At 31.5% G+C, this 24,494-nt stretch overlaps 1 protein-coding gene across 6 annotated transcripts in view; it reads right to left on the bottom strand.

Moving 5' to 3' along the window:
* The window catches only part of LOC127730383 (sushi domain-containing protein 2-like), a 78,680-nt gene that overhangs the window by 21,562 nt on the left and 32,624 nt on the right, over nucleotides 1-24,494 (bottom strand). For 2 of the 6 annotated variants that reach the window (XM_052238761.1, XM_052238766.1), the window contains exons 4-9: nucleotides 5,715-5,825; nucleotides 4,695-4,818; nucleotides 3,953-4,210; nucleotides 3,485-3,660; nucleotides 2,064-2,227; nucleotides 1,660-1,938 (exon numbers count right to left, since the gene is read on the bottom strand). In XM_052238761.1, coding sequence (XP_052094721.1) covers nucleotides 1,660-1,938; nucleotides 2,064-2,227; nucleotides 3,485-3,660; nucleotides 3,953-4,210; nucleotides 4,695-4,818; nucleotides 5,715-5,825 — 1,112 coding nt within the window. Of the gene's footprint in view, nucleotides 1-1,659; nucleotides 1,939-2,063; nucleotides 2,228-3,484; nucleotides 3,661-3,952; nucleotides 4,211-4,694; nucleotides 4,819-5,714; nucleotides 5,826-6,876; nucleotides 7,222-7,527; nucleotides 7,647-10,319; nucleotides 10,538-24,494 lie in introns of those variants that run through there. The other 4 variants (XM_052238763.1, XM_052238765.1, XM_052238764.1 and 1 more) reach the window with 4 other exon arrangements.

The raw sequence follows: 24,494 nt of genomic DNA, 5'->3' as shown, positions 1-24,494 counted from the left end.
TATACAGTTACACGTGTACAGATGTCAAGATTGTTATCTGTATTTGTCTTATTAATGTCTGTTTAAAATAAAGTAATCATTTAAATTATCGACGATGTTTATATCAAATTGTATGTGGTCAACATTTTGATTTTTTCAAAGAAAATGGTTTTTGAAAAACGGAAGGTTTAAAAAAAAATTACAAGTTAAACACTGTCCACACTAGGGACTATTATCAAAGGACAATATTTGCGTCCCGGACCAGTATACGATATAGTGTGGGATACATATGATATACCTTGCAAATCAGTCATTTTGGTCTGTATAAAGGATGATAATACTTACCACATAGTCAAGTCAACCTTATTTTATAACATATATATACGTTTTAATATATGACAACTTTAGGTCAGATTTTTCGATCGGATAAAAAAAACTCAACAAAGATAACAGGACTTTACTTTGGTACGCCTTAGCATAACTTAGAGTAACATGGGATTTAAGGCACAATTTATATATTGAATGTTTTTAAGAAGAAACTAAACCGTGCCAAAAATTTTACAAAAATCCAGAGGGGCAATTTAAAATCAAACCTGCTATATGCTAGGACTATACTTTGGTACGCCCTAGCATAACTTTGGATTTAAGGCACAATTTATCTATTGAAATTTTTGAAGAAGTAACTAAACCGTGTCAAAAAATTTACAAAAATCCAGAGGCTATTATAGTACATTTATGAAAAATACAAGACAGCGAAGAAATGAAAACAAAATAACCTAAATCCATTAGATGTGATCTTATTGATATCGTAATATTGAATAACAAGGTGTATTCAGTGGTTGAAATTGGTTTTGAACTAGCTTACAACTTGCGATTCGCTCAGTTTTTGCTTGTTAACTTGATTTATCTTCTTAATTAAATTATAAGATTTGAACATCGGTAAACTACTGTTGCTTTAATTAACAGTTCTCTAAGATCAGTTCTTTGTGGTTTTTTTTCTTTTTATTGTTTTTGGTTGCACTTTGTGTCAATCGGATAAGTCAAGACTTTTCCAACTGAATTTTATCATTTGTTCTTATGTTGTTCTGTTGCGACTTTGTATCGTGTTAAGGGAGGATTGAGTGGTCATAAACAGGTTTCACCCCGCAAATTCGTAATGTTCCTTAAACAAGTCAGAAGTTTGTAGTTCTGTGGTTGTCGTTGTTTGCTATCTGCAATATTTGTTTTTCGTTTATTGTCTGAGCATAATCAGAACGTTGGTTTTCTTATTTGAATTGTTTCCCATTTTGTCATACCATGCCTTTTAAAGCTTACTATATATACTTAGGAATTTGTTTTTTGTTGAAGGTCGTATGGTGACCTGTAGTTATGAATGTCGTCCATTGGTCTCAATTGGATAGTGTCTTATCGGCAAACAAACCACATCTCCTTATTTGTTAAAAAAATCCAAAAGCCTACTATATCATAGAACGATATGAATTAAATAGAAATTATACGTACCGGAAGGGATAGTTACTACTGTCTTATTAATGTGGCTAACCATAAGATTACTTAAATGATATCATATTGCTCAATTATCCTGGGTTTTGTTATAAGTGATATTTCATTTATATTTTATCTTCAAGACTGTCAGCACGCTTTTACAATCTTGCAGGTGTTTGGACAACTTTTAACACTTACGTTGGTTCTATAGTTCTAACACAATGCACAGCTCCCTTGTGATAAGTACAGCTACTTCCGCTATCAATATCACATCCATCATCAGCTTTCCAGCGCCCTATATCACCAAAAGCTTGTGTAAGAGTACAAGGACATGGCAATAATCCGTTTACCCATGCAACATTTATCTTATCATTGTTGTACCATTGTTTGCATTTCATCTTTGGCCAATCTTTTCCAAACTGACTTATCATTGCTACATTGACGTAATATCCAAGCAATACTTCAGCTATCTGATATCTTGAAAAAAAATGACATGTTATTATTGGTTCTGGACGAATTGATTCATTATTTTAAACAAATTTGAAGGCAATTTAGAGTTGCCTCTTAAATAATATTTCCATACAGTAATGAACTATATATACCTATGACTGGTTGCTAGCGCTTGGTTCTTCAGTTCAACTTTGACAAATCCGATTTCATAGTCCGTACAAAACGTACTAACACACATCTTTTTGTCTGTATCAAATGTTAAAGTATTATCTGTTGCTTGTCTTTCGCCTATTTCTAATAATGTTGCTTGTTGTATCTGCAATACAAAAACATAAAACAAAAAAAAAACCAAGTACAATATTAACAGTTGTTGTCGTTGGTTTATGTATGTCATATTGTCCCCCGTTTATTGTTTTAGAATAAATTAGGTCGTTGGCATTCTCGTTGGAATCGTTTCACATTTGTAATGCCAGGGCCTATGTATCTTATCCTATAATGTGCCTGTCCCAAGACAGGAGACTGTAATTAAGCTAATATCGTTTGTTGCTGTCTATAATATTCATTTTCGTTTATTGTTTACACATACATCAGGTAGTTGATTTTCTTTTTGGAATAGTTTAACACGTTTGTCCTGCTTGGGCTGTTTTATGGCTAACAATATGGTTGCTCGTTGTTAAGTGCAATATAGTTGCTTAAATCTGCATTACTTGGTTTCTGGTAGATAGTTGCTTCATTGGCAACCGTAACGCATCTTCTTACATTGTACTATACGATACGAGTTCAACTCACTGTAGAAAGGCCGAACTGTGACATATTAGTTGTTTACACCCACGTAATTCGGTCTCTAGTGGATATGAATCTCATTTTCAATCATACAACATCCTCATATTTGTATAGATGTTTTCATTTTGAACATAACTTCAAATCAAATGTATATAAAATGTATGTATTTCAATCAGTATAGTACTAAACTACTTTATAACCGATATAAAATAACGAACTGTGAAATCAGTTCTTAGAAATCGGCTTGTTTTTGTGCAGACTTAAAAGTTAAATTATACCGTTAAATATCGTATTATTTTTACTGTTTCATATTTGTGGAAGAAATTCCATCGTTCTTCCCAAAAGTTTGTACTTTATAGGCTGTGAACAAATAAAATGGAAAATAATAATCACATTAAAAAAAAAAGAAAGTGGAAAATAATAATTACATGTGAATATTGAAAAAATACAAACTTTTTATTCTAACCGTCAAATATATTATTATCAATCCAGTTAACCCTAACCTGTCATGGCAAAGGATTGCAAAGAGATCGTTGGTTTCTAGTAGATAGTTGCCTCAATGGCAACCGTAACGCATCTTCTTATTTTGTACTATATGATACGAGTTTAACTCACTGTTAAAGGCCGAACTGTGACATATATAGGTATTTACACCCGCGTAATTTGGTCTCTAGTGGATATGCGTCTCATTATCAATCATACAACATCCTCATATTTGTATAGATGTTATCAGTTTGAACATAACTTCAAATTAAATGTATATGTAGTTATTAGTATATTAATCGTGTACCTCGGTGTCAGTTTCTCTATATCCAATCAATTCGATCTTGACCCTAGCATTAATGTCGTACGTTAACTTGGTACTATCCCATGTGATTGTTAACGTTTTCGTATCTGTTTCATTCCATCCAGAATGTTTCCCAAGATATGGAAGACCTAGTCTTTTATTCGCAGTATCTTCAAGTGCTGTGCAATATACAAATTTACTTGATATAACATCTAAGTACTGACGAGGGAGTACATGTGTATTCTGATATCTTGGTTGTCAAATATTTCGATTAAAAATTTCACTATACCAAATTAGAGAAAAGAATCTAAAAATTTATTTACAAGGCTTATTATTAAATGAAGATATTTATTTAATAGCATCACACAATGTTTTAAAGTATAAAACATTGATGTTTATGAAATAAAAACAGGATTAGCATTTGAAAAAGCCTAATATTTCTATTTCAACTTAAAGGATGATTAATCTTACCAACAAATATATTCGTCGAATACATGTACTGATTGAAACCTAAAGCAAGTTCTATTGTGGTCCATCCTTTAAACGTTAAAAAAGGAACAGAGCATCTAACTCTCACTGCATCAACTTGGAATCCATATGTCACAAAATGGTCATTTTTGCCAAATCTGCATTTTATTACTTGGATTCCAGGCGGATAACATGGTCCAAAAACTTCAACCATTTGGCCACCAAACATGCTAACTATTTCGGGATAGATGCTGATTGTTCCTTATAATATATGTACCATCTTATAAATACACGTATGATATATTTTTCATTGATCTATATGTTGTTATATGTTACCTATTTATTCATTGATATGTAACGCATGGAAAATTCATAAAATAATCAGAAAGTAGATTGTCCGGTCCGTTGCAGATGTGTTTATGCATATTGCTTTGAATACCTTTTAATTAATTCGATATATATTGTCAAAATGAGCATCTGGTCCGGTAAAGTAAGTACCGTTAAAGTTATTAGACCCCAGATTACCTGAAAAGAACGGCCACCAGAAGTGGTATATACTTTTGAAACAGTACATTATTCTAAGGAAAGACGGAGACAATTGGTTAATAGTTACAACGTGTTTATCTTATTACATTAAAAAAAAAAGATTACCTTAACGGAATTTAAATTTTATGGGAAAGTTTTGTGACGTAAGTCCTCATTAATTCCCCCCTAAACAAGTTTTTAAATACAAGAAAATTATTACCCTTGCCTTCGTCTGTGCAGCCGCCGTGAACGATGTCTCTTTTGTCTACTTTATAGAAAAATCTCTCTGATAAGTTTATTTTTGTAGGCGTAAACCCTCTCCCACCTCCTGCATTGAAACCGGTCTACAAATGAATCAAATGTGTTCAGTTTGGACAGAACATACGCTATATACACAATGTAATTAAAAAATATATTTGAGATGTCAAACGATGAACACACATTGGAAGTATTTTTTTTATCTTTAATCATTTTTGCATCATTAATGAGAGCTGTTGAATCAGAATTTGGTGAGAGAGTCACTCATATACCTTGAACGTTAAAGAACCCTTACAACAACTATTTGCGGGAATTGTAGATTTGCTTAGATAGGCTTGTTGTAAGGTAAGATTTCCATCCCTATCTTGATGAAAATAACACTTTATTAATTATGCAGCCTTTCTTCATTTTTTTTTATCAAGAACGCTCAAAACCAAATATTTGAAATCCAAGGATGTATAAGACCTAAACACGAGCTGAGCTATATAACCAGAAGTATCTCACATGCCATTTTTCAGTGGCAGTTTTTAATTCCCCACTCTTCATCTCGATTGACCTGCGTTTCAGAATTTACCGATTTGATTAATTGTTAATTTGTTCTCGTCCTGAATATGTATGAAATATTTGACATTGTACGTTATGCAAAAAAAAAAAAAAGAAAAAAAAAAAAAAAACAATCAACCAATAAATATGTTGTAAGTTTAAACTTTGAAACTCATAAAACAAACACACTTTTAAATTCATTGCCACATTTTACCAGCAGCATGAAGATAGTTACAAATGTACTCTGAAAACAAACAGCTAGTATGTACCTTTTTTAGTTTGGCGTCTTTAAAAATATGAGATAATGTACATGTGATACACACAATTTATTGTCCAAATCATAAGGAACCATTGGTACATTTCCCCCGAGAAATTTCAAATGAAAGTTTTTGTGAAAATGACCATGATAAACAAATACAATATGTGTTTTTATACATACCTGAATAAAGTGTGAAGATAAATGACTTTCATCCACACTTACACCCGGATAATTAAACATAGCAAAACTTGTATTTCCGTCTGTCAGTAAAAGAAGTTGAAATGTATATGTCTGAAACAATAAATGCATTATTATGTAATAAAAGAAGCACAAGCTCTACGAATAGCTATAAACACCCATTAGTTCATGCGTTTGGCTGTATGGGGTTATAAACACGTCCGGTCGGAACGTGGTCGTGTAATACAATGTATTGCGCATGTGGTTTGCAACACTCTCGGCACGTTAAATAACCCTCGCTACAATACTTTGTGTGTTCCATTAGTGACAGTCCTAAATTCACGCCCTTCCTCCTAAGTCGACCGTCTTTCCAGAAACTATCTATGAAATGAATTGTTAATTTGTTTTCTTTTTGAATATGCATGAAATATGTGCAACGTGACGTTGAACAAAAAACAACCACTCAATCAATTAATTCGTGCCATTTCAATATTTATTTTGAGTAAATTGAATTTTTGAATAGGTTCATTTCTACAGTGGGCTTGGAATAGAATATTTTTGGAATAACTGGTGTTACTTTGTAAACAACTTTGACAAACCATCCTCACGATTATTAATGCATAAATCTTAAAAATAAATAGTAACCATAACTTCTTCAACCCAAAGTAAACAAAGATACTTACCATGACCTTTTCCCATATGACTCTATTATACATGCAAAAAGGGGGCTTTCTTTCTCAAAGGAGTTAAATACATCAATATTTCGTTAAGAATGTTATAAATCCAAGGATGTATAAGACCTAAACACGAGAATAGCTATATAACCATAAGTATCTCAAATGCCCTTTTTCAGTGGCAGTTTTCAATTCCGCCGTTCATCCCGATTGACCTTCGTTTGTTGTCAGAATCTACCATATGAATTTATTGTTAATTTGTCCTCATCCTAAATATATATAAAAAAGTCATTTTGGGGCCCTTTATAGCTTGCTATTCGGTGTGAGCCAAGGCTCCGTGTTGAAGGCCGTACTTTGACCTATAATTGTTAACTTTTTTTTTATATTGTGACTTGAATGGAGAGTTGTCTCATTGGCACTCGTACCACATCTTCTTATTTATACTGTTTGAAGAAACTGAAACGTACTTTAAACATGTGTTTTTTTTATACCTGACAGTCAAAGGAGTCACCGAAGTCCCTGTAAACGTTTTCCCATGAAACCATCAACGTCCATTTCGCTGCAAATTGTTTCATGCCAACGAATGACTTTTGTACGAGGTTGTTGTATACAGTCAACTCATCCACTGGAATTTGAGAGGCTGATTTACCTGTCCCACTTCTGTAAAGTATTTTTCCGGGACCTGAACATCCTGGACGAGCAATACCCGGAGTGTCATATCCATGATAATGATAAGGGGCTATAAACGCTGGATCTTTCCTGCTTAAGCTGGTGGAATAATATTTTGCACTAAAAGCAACATTTGAATGAAATCCAATCATACCATCTTTCAAAATCTGTCAAGACAAAACCTCATATACAAAAATCATATAAATATTCATAATACGATTGTTATACTACAAATATCTAAATTGTGAAGGAGTTATTTTATTTTAAAACCCTGTACAATGTACAAATCATTAAAGAAGAAATATATGTAACATACTTTAACAAGACCATCAGGAAAAAGACATGTTAGCACGTATGCTTAGTTAATTGTTTTGATGAGATCGAGGCTATAAACAGTTATTTTGTAAATACAGAATTTAACTTAAAATTGAAGGGAATAGATTATTTTTCGAAGCTTTTTTCAATGCACTCACATATAATTTGTCATACAATGTATCCATAAAAGGAAACGTCAAACTGGAAGGAAGCTTCAACTCAAATGATTTCTGTCGGATTTCGGTCCCGGTCAGTGGAAAATAATTTGCGTATGAACCTGAAATGGAAGAAGTGTAACATTGTTTAAATCAAAAGTGTATTTGTCAAGATTAATAGATTGACAATCAAATACATAAGATAATGTGTTTTCCTAGGTTTTCTTTTAATTTGAATTCTTCATATTAATGTAAGAGCAGCTGTAGTGATAAATAGAACAATTATATTGTAGTCTGTTTCGTTGATATATCTGAATAATTGACAGCGAAAACAAAATGAGCTAAAACATATCTGTGTAAAGGAAATAGTTGATAAAATGCAAATTTTCGGCACCTTTTAAAAACAATAACGTTCTCATGGGCATCATACCTATTATGTTTTCTCTTGTACTTCTTACGTCCAATGAGAGCAAGCATGAAAGCGCTTGATGTGTTTGATGTTATTTTGTATCAAATTTCTGACAATCGTTTTTTGAGGTCGGTTTAGTTACTTTAATTTCAAAATACTCTAAACTGCTGTGCTCTCTATCTAGTTTAATGCAATGGGACAACTTTCCATGAAGATCAAAGAACGAAGATGTGAACATTTATAGGTCACCATACGGCAATCAACAATTAACAAAACCCATGTCGTATAGCAAGCTACAAAGGACCTCAGTATGACATAGTCATACTTGCTTTTTACATATTTTCCCATGTTAACATGTAAACTATTACGAAGGATTGATTTTTTTTCATAAATAGCATACATCGTAGTTTTCGGAAAATTATGGATATGTTTTTATTTTTGGTCAGTCACACACTACCATATTGGCAATGTCCCTGATCTAATGTCAGACGTGTCGCTATACAAAATGGCATGGTGGCAATGTCTCTAGTCCTCTCCTCCTTTCATTATTTGAACGCGAGGACTACAGCAACTCGTTGAAAGCATGCGAGTTGTCATAATATGCTCAAAAACAACTAAAGTGCACGCAATTCTAAACTCATTTCTATTTGAATTTTAGCGCTTGTTAGTTTTGGTATGCACTTTTGTCTTTCAAATATTTCAAAGGATGTTTTCGGCCAATTTGTATCACGTGGTGTAGTTGGACCAAGAGATGTGTATCGACATGTAACGTGGAGATTCGCGTCTTTCCAAATGCCGGAAGATTTTCCTTGAACTAAATAGAAGTGTCTCAAGTTTTGAATATTACCTGTACGTATATTAAACTTTCAATATAATCATTTAGATTAATTGTTATTTATATTTCTATATATTCGGATCACATGAATTACAATGATTGAGTCTAGACTTGAGCCTTGACTTGTGCTAAAACATTTGGATATTTTTCGATTAGTGCCAATATTCGAGGAAAGTTGTGCATTCAAGAACCAATAATTCATAAAATGCAGTTTTAATAAAGGAATCTCAAATATCTTAGAAAATATCTCATTGATATACAAAGAAAATTCTCATAACCAGCAATAGTAACCTCAAAGATTTTGATAAAACTAAAGTGTTCGTACAACATTTACAAAGCGGTATCGCTTTCTAAAGATAATATTCACGCAGGTCGGTTACGAAAATCAATGTAAAAAAAACAAATGTGTTTTTGCTCTATGAAACAAAGGAATTATATTAATACAACTAAAAGAAGAAAGTTTAGAAGAAACAAAAATTAAATACGCCATTGATAATTCAAATCACTATTCTATTTTTTATAATGTTTACATTTTTCACATGAACTATATTTTGTTTGTTTGATGGATTTTTGCAATAAAATGTAATTCATTTCAAAGCTGTGTATTATTGCTCAACGAAATATACGAAATAGTCTAAAGACGACACAATGGTAAAAAAAAAAAAAAAAAAAAAGCGAAAAGAAAAGCAACAGACCACAAAACAATCTATAGAATCATAAAACTTGCACAACACGAACTCAACCCGAAAACGGGGTTTTAAAATGATTTCGTCATGGTTTAGTTTTAAAGAATGTGCAAAAGTAATATCAGGTGGCATTATGATGATACGACTGTTTGTATCTTTGTCAAGCAAGTTATTTAATTGATAATTTACATAGCTTGATAAAACTGCATATCATTAACATACACCCACACATGCTTCTTTGGTTAACTATGACGGATATCCTTATTTCAATTTGTTTACGTGGTAAAGGAATTGGCATCGATTCCGTTTACCCGGTCAAAATTAGCGTCGTTTTAAAATCTATGTTTATTTCTTTCGATGCAGAAGCACATTCAACCATTTTCGCTATGAGACATCTCTTTCTATGAAGTAAAACATAGGTTAAGAATAAAAATTAATAAATGATCAATAAAATGTTTATTGCTTTAACGTCCATTGACAGGAAGCATATGTACATGTATACGAAATATATCAAATCGGTATGTCAGAATAAATGGAGCGGGAGAAAGAAAAAATTAAAAGTTGTTCTGCTACGACAAAACAGAAGCAAAAGAACCTCATTGCCACAACCCAAACTAGGACCAATTTGGCGTTCTTTAACGTAAAGAAATCAAGGTTTAACCTTCAAAGGGAATTAACTCAAATTCAAATAAAACTCTTTAAGGCAGGATATTTTATTTAATTTAGTTGAGATATATGAATATAAATTCTGCAAAATAACAAATAGTGCATTTCAAATTACTAATTTATTATGCAAAAGTGTTTGTTGTGTTTTTCACCGTAGTATCAAATATAATGAACTGCATTTATGCGTATATGGACTTACCGATAGCAATACTATTTACTATAAAGATAGTAAGCATCATATTTGTTGTTCTCAGTAATTGCTCACTAAAAGTGCCTTAAATAAATGCATCAAATTAAAAGTTCATAGTATTATAGCGGTATGAATGAATAAATCTTTTACGAAGGTCTCATAAGTCCAAACTTCTTTCTGAATCAGGAAATACTATAATAATTTGTTTACGTTCAAATAAATAGCACGCATATTTAATACAGGTAAAGGTGAATCACTTTGATCATGGTTCGATGACCAAACAGGTCAAGACTTTTACCTGCTGTTTGTTAACGACATTGAAAGTCGTTGATTATAGAAGGACTTCCCTCTTCGTGTATGCCTAAGAATAATGTGTTTACTCCTGATATGCATCCGATAAATCTATATTTTCTTAAAAATTTAATGTAATATTTAGATATATTGTAAAATACACATATTTACTAAAGTATATTTATACATGTATATTTAAAGCACATTGAAAACGCCTATTATATATTATTGTACTAATGTATGCTGTATACAAATACAAATAAAGAATTAAAAATAATGTATGATTGTGCTATTTATGTTGTTGTTGTTTTTTTTAGCTGTCTGAACCACGCTATAAAACTATGTATCTGTTGCTATTTCAATTGATTGATTCTGTTATAACTATTATCAAATATCAGTGGGTTAAAGAGCCCTAAAGAGCTCATGTTGTATGTTAATTTGTATATATGAAAACCCGACTTTAAATAAAAAATACTTAACTTTACTTTTCCTGAATTAACGGGAAGTTGTCTATTTTATATGATAGGTCATTTCTTACAAACATCACGTAATCATGTCAGCATTAGATTTTCACAGATAGTCAATATACTTAGTATCTCAACAAGCCGACATAATTTATTATATATCTAAACTGAATAAATATTCTCAATAAGTCAAGATAACTTATCAATATTTGCCACTTTGTAGATAATTTCAATGCATCGCTGTCATCTCTGCCAACACCGAAATTCAAATACATGCACAGTTATGATGCTTTTTTATTACGAAATATTTTTTCACGACTTTTCATGATATTTAATCCGAAAAGTTATCACCAATGCACCACCTCATTTCAGTCTCTCTTGCGATCAGTTTGTTTATCGAAATGAATATATGCAGTCTTTCTGAATTATCTTTCCTATTACCGCGTATTACAGCTATTTAAAAAATGTTAATGTGCAATAGTATGTCTGTTGAAACAATTATTAGGGCCCGCATCGAGGAAAAACTCAAAAAGTATGTGTAGGTATCACAACGAAATTTCACACAGTTGGTCAAATAATAATTAAGGAAATTTGCATATTCTTTTTTTGGAAAATTGGATAACTAATTTTAAGAGAAATGTATGGGTATGACGCCGTTGAAATTTTGCACAAATATGTCTAATGCTGACATAATTACGTGATGTAAATATTTAGTTTGTTGATGTTCAAATTTGCAAGTTAATTAAGGTTAATTTAAGGAAAAGTTTATTTTTGGTTAAAAAAATCACAAAAGATCATCTTATTGTGCTAGTATTTCAATGACAACTTAGATATAGGTATACATTCTATGGTATATCAAATCAATTTATGGTGTCAAGATTGATTTTTACGAAAATTGGGGTAAACATTCGTAGTGATATGTGACACAGATATTCCATAACGGCCAACCAACTGATGATGGCATCCATAAAACTTTCGAAGGGATGACTTCATTTTTACCACGTGGAACCCTTGGTTAAATATGTTCCTTGTTAGCAGAAACTTTATATCAAAGAAATCATGATAGGAAATGTAAGCTTGGAAATATCGCATCAATTGGGAAATATATACTCCATATGCAGGCGGTGCTGAAATGTTGCTACATAGAAATGAAAATTTCACAGTTGGAAGGGTAGAACTTAACTCATACTTTATGTCTTAAAGTTTGTTTTTACCGACCCTTACTGTCAATTTCTAGATACAAGTTAAGATATGAGGTAGAATTAACTTTATCTGTGATATCCTTTACGTCAGGTTCGATGGGATAGATGCGTTCAACATTGTCAACAAACTTACATTTATTTTGTGAGAGGACATCATCTGTATAGCGGAACGTAAAGTTAAAGGATAATGCAACTTTTTTTCATTCTTCCTTTCAAGAAGCTCCTGTGTGGATTTTGCTTCATATGAATATTGGAACAAGTTGACTGTAAGAGGACCACATGTTTCCAAAGGAATGCGTGTAACCGTTCTTGAAAGTAGATATTTACGAGTTGAAAACAAATATTTCGGTAAGCTGCTTTGTAAGACCACCTTCAAAAAGGATGTTATTGTTTAAAAAAAAACAAGTATATAAGGGATTATAGTCATCGATCCATTCACGTTTTTCGCTCGTTCTTTCTACTATCGAAATGATGTTCGACTGCTTTATGCTAACTAGTTTCGGATATATTTATTTAATTCATAAAATTGTTTTATTGCACCATTCATCAAATCTACTCGGAAAAGCAGACGACGATAACAGAGTGTAAGAATGCATGATTTCTATATCAACAGATTAAGTCCTATAAGCGTGCTCTAAGAAATTATGACCACCATCAAATTCATTACTTAGTATTAAATGTTTTTTACTTATTTCTTGTTAGTTTGTTAGTTTGATGTTTGTTTTTGTACTTTTTAATATCAACATTATAACATTATAATATTTCATTCTCCAGGAAGCAAACTTGTTAGAGAGTGTCCAAGTGAAAGCAGGTAGAATTATAACAGGACGCGGTGGAGTTAACTCCTCAAAATCGAAATTGTATCAGGAACTTGGAATGGAACCTTTATATAGGCGTCGTGAAGAACATAAGTTGATACTCATGTAAAAAATAGTAAATGGGCATGCTCATGACTATTTGTTTGACCTCATTCAACCTTATGGGGAAAATGTGCATACATATAACCTAGACAACAATCATCTGTGGATAATTTTAGGCTTCCGTTTTGTTATATATTGTTATATCAAAAAAGCTTATTACCTAGTACTATACGCTTATGGAACGCTCTACCTTCATCGGCAAAATCGAGTCCATATGTTGATATATTTGAAGGAATATTAAATTCAGACTTGCACAAGACACCTAAATATTTCAACATAGGCAATAGAAAAGAGAACATCATAATCTGTCAGATGAGCAATGAAGCCAGCAATTTAAATTTACACTTGCAGCTTCATCGCATTATTATTGTTATACATTTGTAAGTACACAACTACCCCTATACCTGATGCGTAATACTGAATTATAAAGAGTAGGGGAAGATGAGGTAATCATATCATTAGTGCCCGAGATTTAAAAACAATTTCACCTGATCTATTTCCCAGATAATGTTGTATGGTTGATCTGACGTAGGTTGGTTTGAGACTGAGGTTGATCAAATGTGTTGGTAGGTCATCAAAATCCCTTATGAACATTCAGTAATATCTGCATATGAAAGTTTCAGAAACGGAGAAAAATAACGTTCAAGGAGCATTTTGTCTTGTTACCTAATGGCTACATATAAATCTTTAATTTTTCGAAAATGTACATTTTGTAAAAAAATATTTCCGTACTCCTAACAACAAAATCTTTTTGTTTAAATTTACCTGTGTACGCTATTTTATTTAACGTCATTTTGTCCTAGGTAATTAGAGTTGTCTTTTTGACATTTTTTGACATCTTTTTTATTAATATTATATTTATATTGTGTCTTGATGAAAATTATTCGTTCAGTGTATGTTTACTTGTTTTTGCATATATGTCTTTTTGATCGAGTAAAGCCATTTCAATTGATATTTTATAGTGGGTCTTTTTATGTTGTAATGTTACACTACTGTTTCATATTAGGGTGAAGGTTGGCGCCTGTTAAAACGTTTAAACCCGCTGCATTTGTATGCACCTGTCCTAAGTCAGGAGCCTGTTGTTCACTGGTTGTCGTTTGTTGATGTGGTTCATAAGTGTTTTTCGTTTCTCGTTTGTTATATAGATAAGACCGTTGGTTTTCCTGTTTGAATTGTTTTACACTAGTCATTTTGGGGCACTTTATAGCTTGCTGTTCGGTGTGAGCCAAGGCTCCGTGTTGAAGACCGTACTTTAACCTATACTTGTTTACTTTTTACACATTGTGACATGGATGGAAAGTTGTCTCATTGGCACGCATACCACATCTTCTTATTTATATATGTTGAATTTGTGATGCATCTGATAACGATACGTGATTGCTTAACTTTTACATTCTGGATTGTTATCATTTTCAAGGAAAATCAAACCTTGCGCACTGAAAATAAATCATATACATGAAAATTTCTTAAAGGTTCACTGTGACTTTAAGATATAAAAAAAAAACAGCCATAAGAGAGCTGTTCATTTGATTTGATTAGAATTACTGTTGTGTGTGTGTATCGAAATTATGTTTCGTGTAATAGAACACGCTATTTCTTCTAATCCATAATAATTTGTTTATAACTATTTGCCCAAAATAGAAACAGCATACTTTATTGCATTCATGATTAATTTAACCTTAAATTTAGCAACGAAGTATAATAAATACAACACACACATTGTAACTTTGTAATTTAAATATATTAAAAAAATCGTTACAAATATGCCTTCTTATAATAAAATGATAATATATTCTGATTTAAAATAATTATCATAAAATCAATGCTATCATATAATATTCATTGCATTTCTCAATATCCGTGTTTATATATTTCATATTCTATTGCATATAGTTAAGGATTTCTATTATTATCATATCTAATATTTCAAGTTCAGCACACCTCTACAGTTTGGATTTATTTTTTCGAGTAAAGATAGTTATTATTTTGACAACTTGGACCAGTTAAAGGGATAATCGCTTGTTAAAGGAACAGCAAGAATAAAAATTTAAGCTTATGATGGGTAAAAAATAAATTTTTCTGACATATTTACTTAATCTGTAGAACCTTAACTAATATATAGAACATATAAGCTAATTCTCTTCTGGCATACACAAGTAGCATTAATAACTGTCGTTTTAAGGAAAATCAGAAAGACAAAAGGATTCGAATGAGTTACATGTAGAGAGGTACATAATAAAACACACTGTTTCGTCCCATCAAGTATTGTCAATTATAGAGCCCCGTTTACTAAAAAAGTATAACACAAATACCGAATTCCAAGGTATAAAATTCAAAAAGGGAGAAGTTCATAAAATCTGACAAAATCAAACATGAGACTTTATGAAACAACGGAACGAATGAAAAACAATTGTCATATTCCTGACTTGGTACAGGCATTTTCAAAAAAATAAAATGGTGAGTAAACGAACTGTCACCCATAGTTGTTAACTTCTATCTTATTTGGTTGTTTCATTAGCAATCATACATCATCTTCTTATTTTTATGTAAACCTAGTTTTATAGCTAGCTAAACCTCTCATTTGTATGACAGTTGTTTATAGTTCCGTTATATTGACAAAGCAGCGTTTTTCTACACCCTCACCTAACACACAATGCAAGACATGTATCGACGAGTGCTCAATAAAAGACTGTACTTCTTGATACGATTATTTGGTAAGCTGGTACAACAAAATACTGATCAAACCTGAATGCTAGTTATACAATATTAAGCAAGATTCTAGGAAACATAATCATACACGCCACCGTAACAACGCGGTTCTAACTTCAAACTAAATTTAATCGATTTTTCAGTCAACTAACATTTCCTTGTAGAAAATTAACTTCACATCAACAAAAAAATTGTTCTTAGTTTTTCCTCTATTTTCACCACTTTCACATCATTTGTATACTGCTTTAAATATTTCCTCACGATCTTCAATCTGTCTTGAGTACACAACAAAAGTCTATTAGTTCTAGCATGAACATGTTTATAATTCTGCATCTGCTGTCTTCTCACCCTTTGATGCTATCATATACTTATCATGCCTGCAAATTGCGTTAGATTATATTACAATATAACATTCGATACATATAAATATTGCAATACACATAGCAGAGTTAATATAACACAAACCAATCTTTTCTACAATTGTATTAAGTGTCTTTGTATGATCCAGCGTACAAGTCCATGTTACAATCTTACAATCCGTTGTTCTCTCTTGTACATTACACCAGTTGATTTTACTTGGCATAATCAAAACGGCTACAACGGGAACAGGAAGTGTTTACCCATCCAACACAATTAAGTTCAATTCTAGCTTTTCATGTTCTGTTTTGGGTTTCGTGTGTACAATCTTAAAGAGTTTTTTTTCTGTGTTGTGCATGTTTTGTGATATGTTGTGGGTCTTTTAATCTGTTTTGTTTTTGCGTTGTTGATTTCCTTTATTCGACCTTCTTATAAAAATAAGGAGATGAGGTATGATTGCCAATGAGACAACTTCTTATATTGTTATTCTATTTAAATTTGAACCAATCTAAACACTGGACAAGAAAATTAACTTATATTTATGATTTTGTTTTCAATTGATAATATGATAATTTAAATGAGCAATACACAAAATCATTAAAAATACAAACAAAGTTCTCAATTATGGAACACTCATTTAAGCATTCTAGAAATATGAAATGATTAATATACATACTTTCGTTTCGTCATTATGAATTTCTTCACAAAAATTATGGAAAGAATGACGATTACAATGACAGCAACTAGACCAATAACCACTCTTATTATAACATCTGAGTTGACAACGGATTCAGTTTCTGATGAAACAAACAATAAATTAAAACCCAAATCATTTAAGACACACAGAAAAAATTAAATAACCCGTCTCTCTTATGATATAAATTTTATTTCTATACAGAAAAATAATATCAGTGTAATAATGCAGATTTTTTCACAAACATATACTTATAATATATAGTGCAAAGAAATAATGAATTTAAAGTAAATGAAGTAAGAAATTATCTGAAATAAAACGAAATAAAAGCAACATTTAGAAATCACGGAATCATAGTCTATTGAATGATCCATGTTCTCTCTATTTATTTACTTAAATATCCATCATTCTAATGCAATTTGTTAAAAGGAAAAGGAAATGCTGATGATAATAATAATATTAACATAAAGTAACCATATAAAAATGCCAGCTATATTTAAATATGTGGAAGTAGTTGTCCATATGCAAGATTCCGATTTTTTGGCGATTGACACGCATTGGCGGATTTGTAAATTTATAACAGTATAATTTTTGCACGCTGGGACATAGTCTGAAAAATGCTGAGCATTTTTTTTGTTGTTTTGACATGCTGGGCATTCAGGTCCCTGATCAGAGCACCTGTTGTGATTATGGGAATAGGTGAAAAACAAGGGTCATACATTTGTCAGGTATTCAGTAAGGGTAATAAAATACAACAGGGATTAAAACATAAAATTACAGGTAAAATATATTAAAATGAATTATAAACAATTGAAATATATTAGTAATAATATTATGAGAAAGCTATTTTAAACATTATCATTTTTTTACTTAAGACTATTTTCTGTTAATTATTATACTTGATTGCAAGCATATAATAAAGCAGTGACTCCTATGTATCACATGTATAGTGAGTTTTTTTTAATTTTACTGGACATTTGCTATAAAATCCATAGATCTATTTTCAATTAATATAAAAAAAAATCATTATTTAATTAAACTACAGTTTTGGATAGGAGAAGTCACAATTAATTGGTTTACTATTTTTTGAACATGTTGAACAAGAAAAAGGAAATCCTTCAAATAATATCTTTTTACGAAAAAAGTTCATTGTAGGAAATTGATCATTTAATATCATTATTAAATGAATAACTACCAAATTTTGATATCTGTAGGCACCAAGATTTTAAGACAGTTTGTTTTCATAACAATAAACAAATGATAATATGATCATTATTATTTTTTTACAATAAATTTTGTTTACAAAGTTGTATTATGTATTATTATTCAAGAAAAATAAAAAAAAAATAATTTGGATAAAACACTTTTTGTTTATCAAAGAAAAATTATCTCAAAACAGAGATGTGAGTTTTTGTCTTGTGACTTTCTGTACTACATTTATCAAACAGTAGTGTGTTATCTTAAATCAGTGTGAAGAAACAGCTGAAATAAAATAATGACAAATGTATCTAAACTTGACTTCCAATTTTACTATTTGTCATGTGATTTATTTAATTTTTAAATAAAAAGGGATGGCAGGAATTGCAAATCTTTCCACACTGTACAACAGACAACAGCATATTTTTTTTTATATTTGACTTTATTTTATGGCATTTAATTATTTTTCTTATAACCTTTAACTTTAGCCCTTTTATTTGAAATATATTATAAAATGAAGAGTATAATGTGATTGATAATAAGTTTGATCATTTATCATACATCCTATTAATAAACAAAGATAGCATTTACATATGATTTAGGATTTAATTTTTGGAAATATACAATTTATTAATATCTTCTATAATTATACAAAAGATTTTTCATTTCCTGTTTTATTATTTTTTCCAAAGTTCACCTGTAAAACAACGGTAAACATGAACCATTGCAGGTACAAAATATGAAACAAAATAGTCAACCTTGCGACTATGGAACGCCGCAGCTGTCTGATGTGGAACTCTGATATTACTTTATGTTGTTTTATTATTACTTGATGATATTTTGTCTTTACTTAATATGGTTTTGACATTACTTAATGATGTTTTGATATAACTCAATATGGAATAGTCATTACTTAATGATATTTCGATATTACACGATATGGTTTCGTATTGACTTGATATAGTTTTGTCATTACTCAATATGGTTTTGTCATTACTCGATGTGGTTTCACCATTATTTAATGTGGTTGTGTCATTAGTCAATGTGGTTTTAACATTAATTGATGTGAATGTGACTTAACGTTATGTAGTTGTTTCATTACATGATGTGGTTTTGTTATTTTGTAATGATGATTTGCCTATTCTTTATATGGTTTTAACATTGCGTAATGATGTTTCAAAATTTGACGATTTTACACTACATGATGTGTTTGTTTCATTATTTGATGTGGTCCTGTCATTCTTTGATGTGGTTATCCCATTACTTGATGAGGTAAAATCACGTGACCAATTCGGAAAAACCTGTTCTATTTTTAGATAGATTTCCATGTTGTATGTGCCTTGGATGAGTTTAACCATCCATCGAATTAGAGTTCAAATTAAAGTTCGGGTTACTGTTTGAGTTAAACTTTGAGTTAGTTTTCGATTTCGAATTCAAGTCATTATTAGAATTAAAGTTTAAGTTAGCATTGAGTTTCGAGTTGGACTTCGAGTTTGAGTCACATTTAAAGGTAGAGTTCTAGCTACAACATTAAATTTGAGTCACTTTTTGAGGTAGAGTTTGAGTAAGATTCGAATTGAAGTCTCATTTAGATTAATTAAGATTTTGAGTTGAAATTCAAGCTATCTTATATGAATTCGTAATTAAATCTTCTATCGCGGAACAAGGACTTTTGCTCGGGCTTCCGAAAAGAGGGCTCCGGGGTATGTGAACAAAAGATAAACAATGTTACAGAATACAAAACGCAACATAGAAGTTGAAATAAAGTTAGATGTGGTGTGATTGACAATGAGACAACTATCCACTAGAGTTTAAATGCAGTGGATGTTAGAAATCATATATAGGCAACCGTACAGCCTTCAACACACTGTAAAGCCAGCTACAAAAGGCCACCATGCACCATGTGAAAAAATTCAAACGAAAAAACAAACGGTCTTATTTATAAATAAACAATTTACAAAAAAAAAATGGCACACATTTATACAACGACAACAATTGAACTTCATGCTCCAGCGGCTCTTTTCACAAAAAATCTGAAGAGTAAAAATACTCGTAAGTCATACACATTTCAGTATAACTTACGATCAATTTTAATCGTAAGATTTTTTTGTGAAAAGAGTCGCTGACTTGGGGCAGGTAAATGTACATACGTGGCGGAGTTTAACATGTATGTGAGCGCTAAATCCTAACCTTACATCGGACTGTTACAGTTGTTTAACAGCACAACACGAGAAAAAATGTAAACTAGACAAAGTGATGCTCCCGCACATAACTCATTTAACCGCTTATACCCCAAAAATGACAAAAAAAGTTCAATTATCTCCCAAAAGAGCAAAAGATAATAAAAATAATAACCCTGACCACATGCACACCTTCAATATATGTACAAACAGCCAGCAGAGTGAAAACTTCCTAGCATTCAAACTGTAGGAGGAGTTATCTGGAAACGCTCTTCTTATGCAAGTAAATTTCCCAAAAAATTACAAAGTTCAACTCTCTCCCAAAAGAGCAAATATTAATAAACATTAAACCCTGAACACATGCACACCTTCAATATATGTTCAAACAGACAGTAAAGAGAAAACTTCCTAGGATTCAAACTGTAGGAGGAGTTATGCGGAATAACTATATACCCATAATGGGACGGACAGACGGACGAACGGACGGACGGACGGACAGGGGTAAAACAATATGCCCCCCAACTTTCAGTTGCAGTGGCATACAAAACAGTTTCATTTGGCTGATTCAATAGATCGGTATTACTGGGTAATATAAATCCATCGGGGTGATCTCGGATGTTCCAGAAAGGCACCCATCGTGTTATTCGAGAAAGTACAAACCCAGTGATTTGGTTTTATTTGATAGTTTACACTCAAGGAAAAGATGCCGGTATTATGGTTACGACCACTGAAACATGTCCGTCGTCACATGTGAAACAGATATTCCAAAAAGTTTATTTTTTCAATTAGTGCGAGGTAGATCAGGGAATTCAATTGATTACAAATAAAAGATTGATATTCGTATAAGACGCTAAAAAAAAATCGAAGAATTCTTATTTTATAGTATTGATGCTTTGTCGCTAAGTCCGAGCCCCCCCTCCCCCCGTTTCCCTGTAACTTTAGTGTGAGTTGATTTGAAGTGTTTCATTTGTTAACAATAAAGTTCAATTCTTTTGATTTGTGTCGAGCCTGCGACATCAATGTAGCGGCAGTGAGACACAACAAACATATATTTCGTCGTCGATAGTGGCGTCGTCGCCTCCATCACCATTCTTTTTTATTTCTATTGAGTTTAACCTTTCATTTTCATGTTAGTAAACATGTATGCCATCATAATTTTGTACTTTTAGAATATCATACTGTATTTGTTTACCTCGACTATTGTATCTGTATTTATATTGTATGTTTCTCTGTAAACTTGTATTTAGTTTTTAGAGAATAAAGTATCTATCTATCTATTTATATATATATCGTTAGGTTTCTAGTTTTTAACATTTTTCATTTCGGGACCTTTTATAGCTTACTATAGGGTATGGGTTTTGCTCATTGTTGAAAACCATACAGTTTTGTTTTAGTTAAATAAAACCGAATTAAACTGTTTTGACATGATAAATTTGTAAACCTCCATGAAGTGTTTTAAAACTTGTATGGGAGTTATTCCTCAATTTCAAGAAAAAACATCTACAGAAAAACATTATTTTTTTTTGATTTTGTTTTTACCGATAAATGTATAGATAAATGTACAACCGATCAACATGGCGCTTTTACACTTACAGCAGCAATATCAGGCAAGACACAGGGTTCCGTGGAATATTTTACAAATTTATTACAAAAATACTGCTTCCGTTTGAGAACTTAGGATAAAAACAACAGGACCAAGTGGTTTGGGGATATCCCAATTGTGTCCGAAATACTGTAAACTTTTTAATACTTTTTTTCTTATTATTCTCTGCCGTTCCCCTTTTTCATACCAAATTACTCTGAACAACCACTCGAACTTTAATTTTAACTTTAACTCAATGGATAGCGATACCCATCCAAAGCACATTAAACAAACGATATATTGAAATCTGTTTAAAAATAGAACATATTTTTTCCGAATTGGTCACGTGATTTTACCTCATCAAGTAATGGGATAACCACATCAAAGAATGACAGGACCACATCAAATAATGAAACAAACACATCATGTAGTGTAAAATCGTCAAATTTAGAAATATCATTGCGTAATGTTAAAACCATATAAAGAATAGGCAAATCATCATTACGAAATAACAAAATCACATCATGTAATGAAACAACTACATAACGTTAAGTCACATTCACATCAAGTAATGTTAAAACCACATTGACCAATGACACAACCACATTAAATAATGGTGAAACCACATCGAGTAATGACAAAACCATATTGAGTAATGACAAACTATATCAAGTCAATACGAAACCATATCGTGTAATATCGAAATATCATTAAGTAATGACTATTCCATATTGAGTTATATCAAAACATCATTACGTAATGTCAAAACCATATTTAGTAAAGACAAAATATCATCAAGTAATAAAAAAAAACAACATAAAGTAATATCAGAGTTCCACATAAGACAGCTGTGGCGTTCCATATGCGACAGTAAAATTACACACCTGGATGTTAACTGGCCCAGCAAGTAGAAATATTTCTCTTCCCTAGCAGTCCATGGTTTATGACCCCCAATAAATGCCTGACATCCAATGTCAGACATAGGGGATGCTGATGATTAATCAAGTCCCAGTGTGTACTGTATTTAATCACTTGGGGAAGTTGATAAGAAACAAAAATAGAGGTTATCAACTTCTTTTATCAATACAGAATTTCCAAAACGTAGTTTATTTGATTGTTATTTAGAGATTCTGTAAATTCAGAAATTATTCGTGCATTTATCATTGCGACTTTTGAAAAATGGACAAAAATGCGAGATTAATTATTGCGATTTAATACAGATATATTAGAATTCAATTAAATGAAAATTAAATTCGTTTATTGAATTAACAGATACATGTACTGATAGACTCGACAAATCGAGTCGTCCTTTACTCTTGTTATGCTATTTTGAGCATGTGACAGTTGAGCCGTAAAACTCCGTGCATTTTAACAGTCACTTATACCTTGAAAACCAAACGAAGAGGACGATGAAAAATTGAGACCCATCCTCTCCCACCCTAATCAATTGAACTTTGTTTGCTGATGGTCTTATTTATTTTTCAGATGCCCCAGTCTTCATACAAATATCCGATATGGTAACAAAATGAAGCACAATCACAAACCCGGAGCGAAATTTAATGCAGACTATGGATAGCCCAGCTGTTAATTCTGAATTATTGCTGAATGAACCGCCTTTCAGTACATCAGCTTTTGATCGCCAAGCTGTGATACAGTGATTAGTTCAATCGTCATCAAGATTTTTTTTATTGACAAATAATTTGGTTGTGTACTGCTATTGTTGTTGTTTGAATGAATTTCGATTAAATGTTGCCATGACAATTCAATATCCAAATAAAATCAGTGTTTGTTATTTGTTAAAGTGAAATACAAATGAAGTCAACAATGTCGTTTGTTCGTCAATTCTAATATTTGGGTAATTTACATCAAATGATTACTTTGATCAAATGATATATTCAATAAGAATAAAATGTCAGAATGCGAGTGTTTATTATTACGATACTCACCCAGTCGCATTATTCGCATTGATAAAAATCTCGCAGTAATTTCTAAATTTATAGTAACCCCTTAATATCGAACCCAGAACCATATGTTTTCGTGTGTAACAAGATTTGTATCAATCAATTAAAGACTCTAAAACATATGTTCTAATGTCTTTAAAATTTGGTGTTAGGGTTGATTAAATCCCAGTCACAGTTAATATGCTAAAGCTTAATACTTTCCCAGTATTATAAATATATATATATCAACCGTTGTTTTAAAAATAGGAAAATTACTTTAAGAACTCCTTCAAATAAGACACAAAACAAAGATATGACACCGACCTTTTAAGAGAAGTTCATGGTTTTTTTTCTTCTTTGGAACACTACATTGGACGTCGAAGTTTAATATTGCGTCAAATTCCGACTTACAGTTTCACAAATATCTCAATTAATTTAAAGATAAGGAGATGTGGTATGATTGCCTATATGACAACTATCCACCAAAGTTCAAATGAACCGTACGGCCTTCAACAATGAGAAAAACCCATATCGTATAGTCGGCTATAAAAAGCCCCGACATGAAAAATATGAAACAATTCAATTGAGAAAACTAACGGCTTAATTTATAACAAACAATTTACGAAAAACAAATATGACAGGCATGAA

Source organism: Mytilus californianus, unplaced genomic scaffold (assembly GCF_021869535.1).
Source record: "Mytilus californianus isolate M0D057914Y unplaced genomic scaffold, xbMytCali1.0.p SCAF_2, whole genome shotgun sequence".
Lineage (NCBI taxonomy): Eukaryota > Metazoa > Mollusca > Bivalvia > Mytilida > Mytilidae > Mytilus > Mytilus californianus.
The sequence above is the reverse complement of the archived record's forward strand: the minus strand, read 5'-3'. Positions and strand labels throughout refer to the sequence as shown.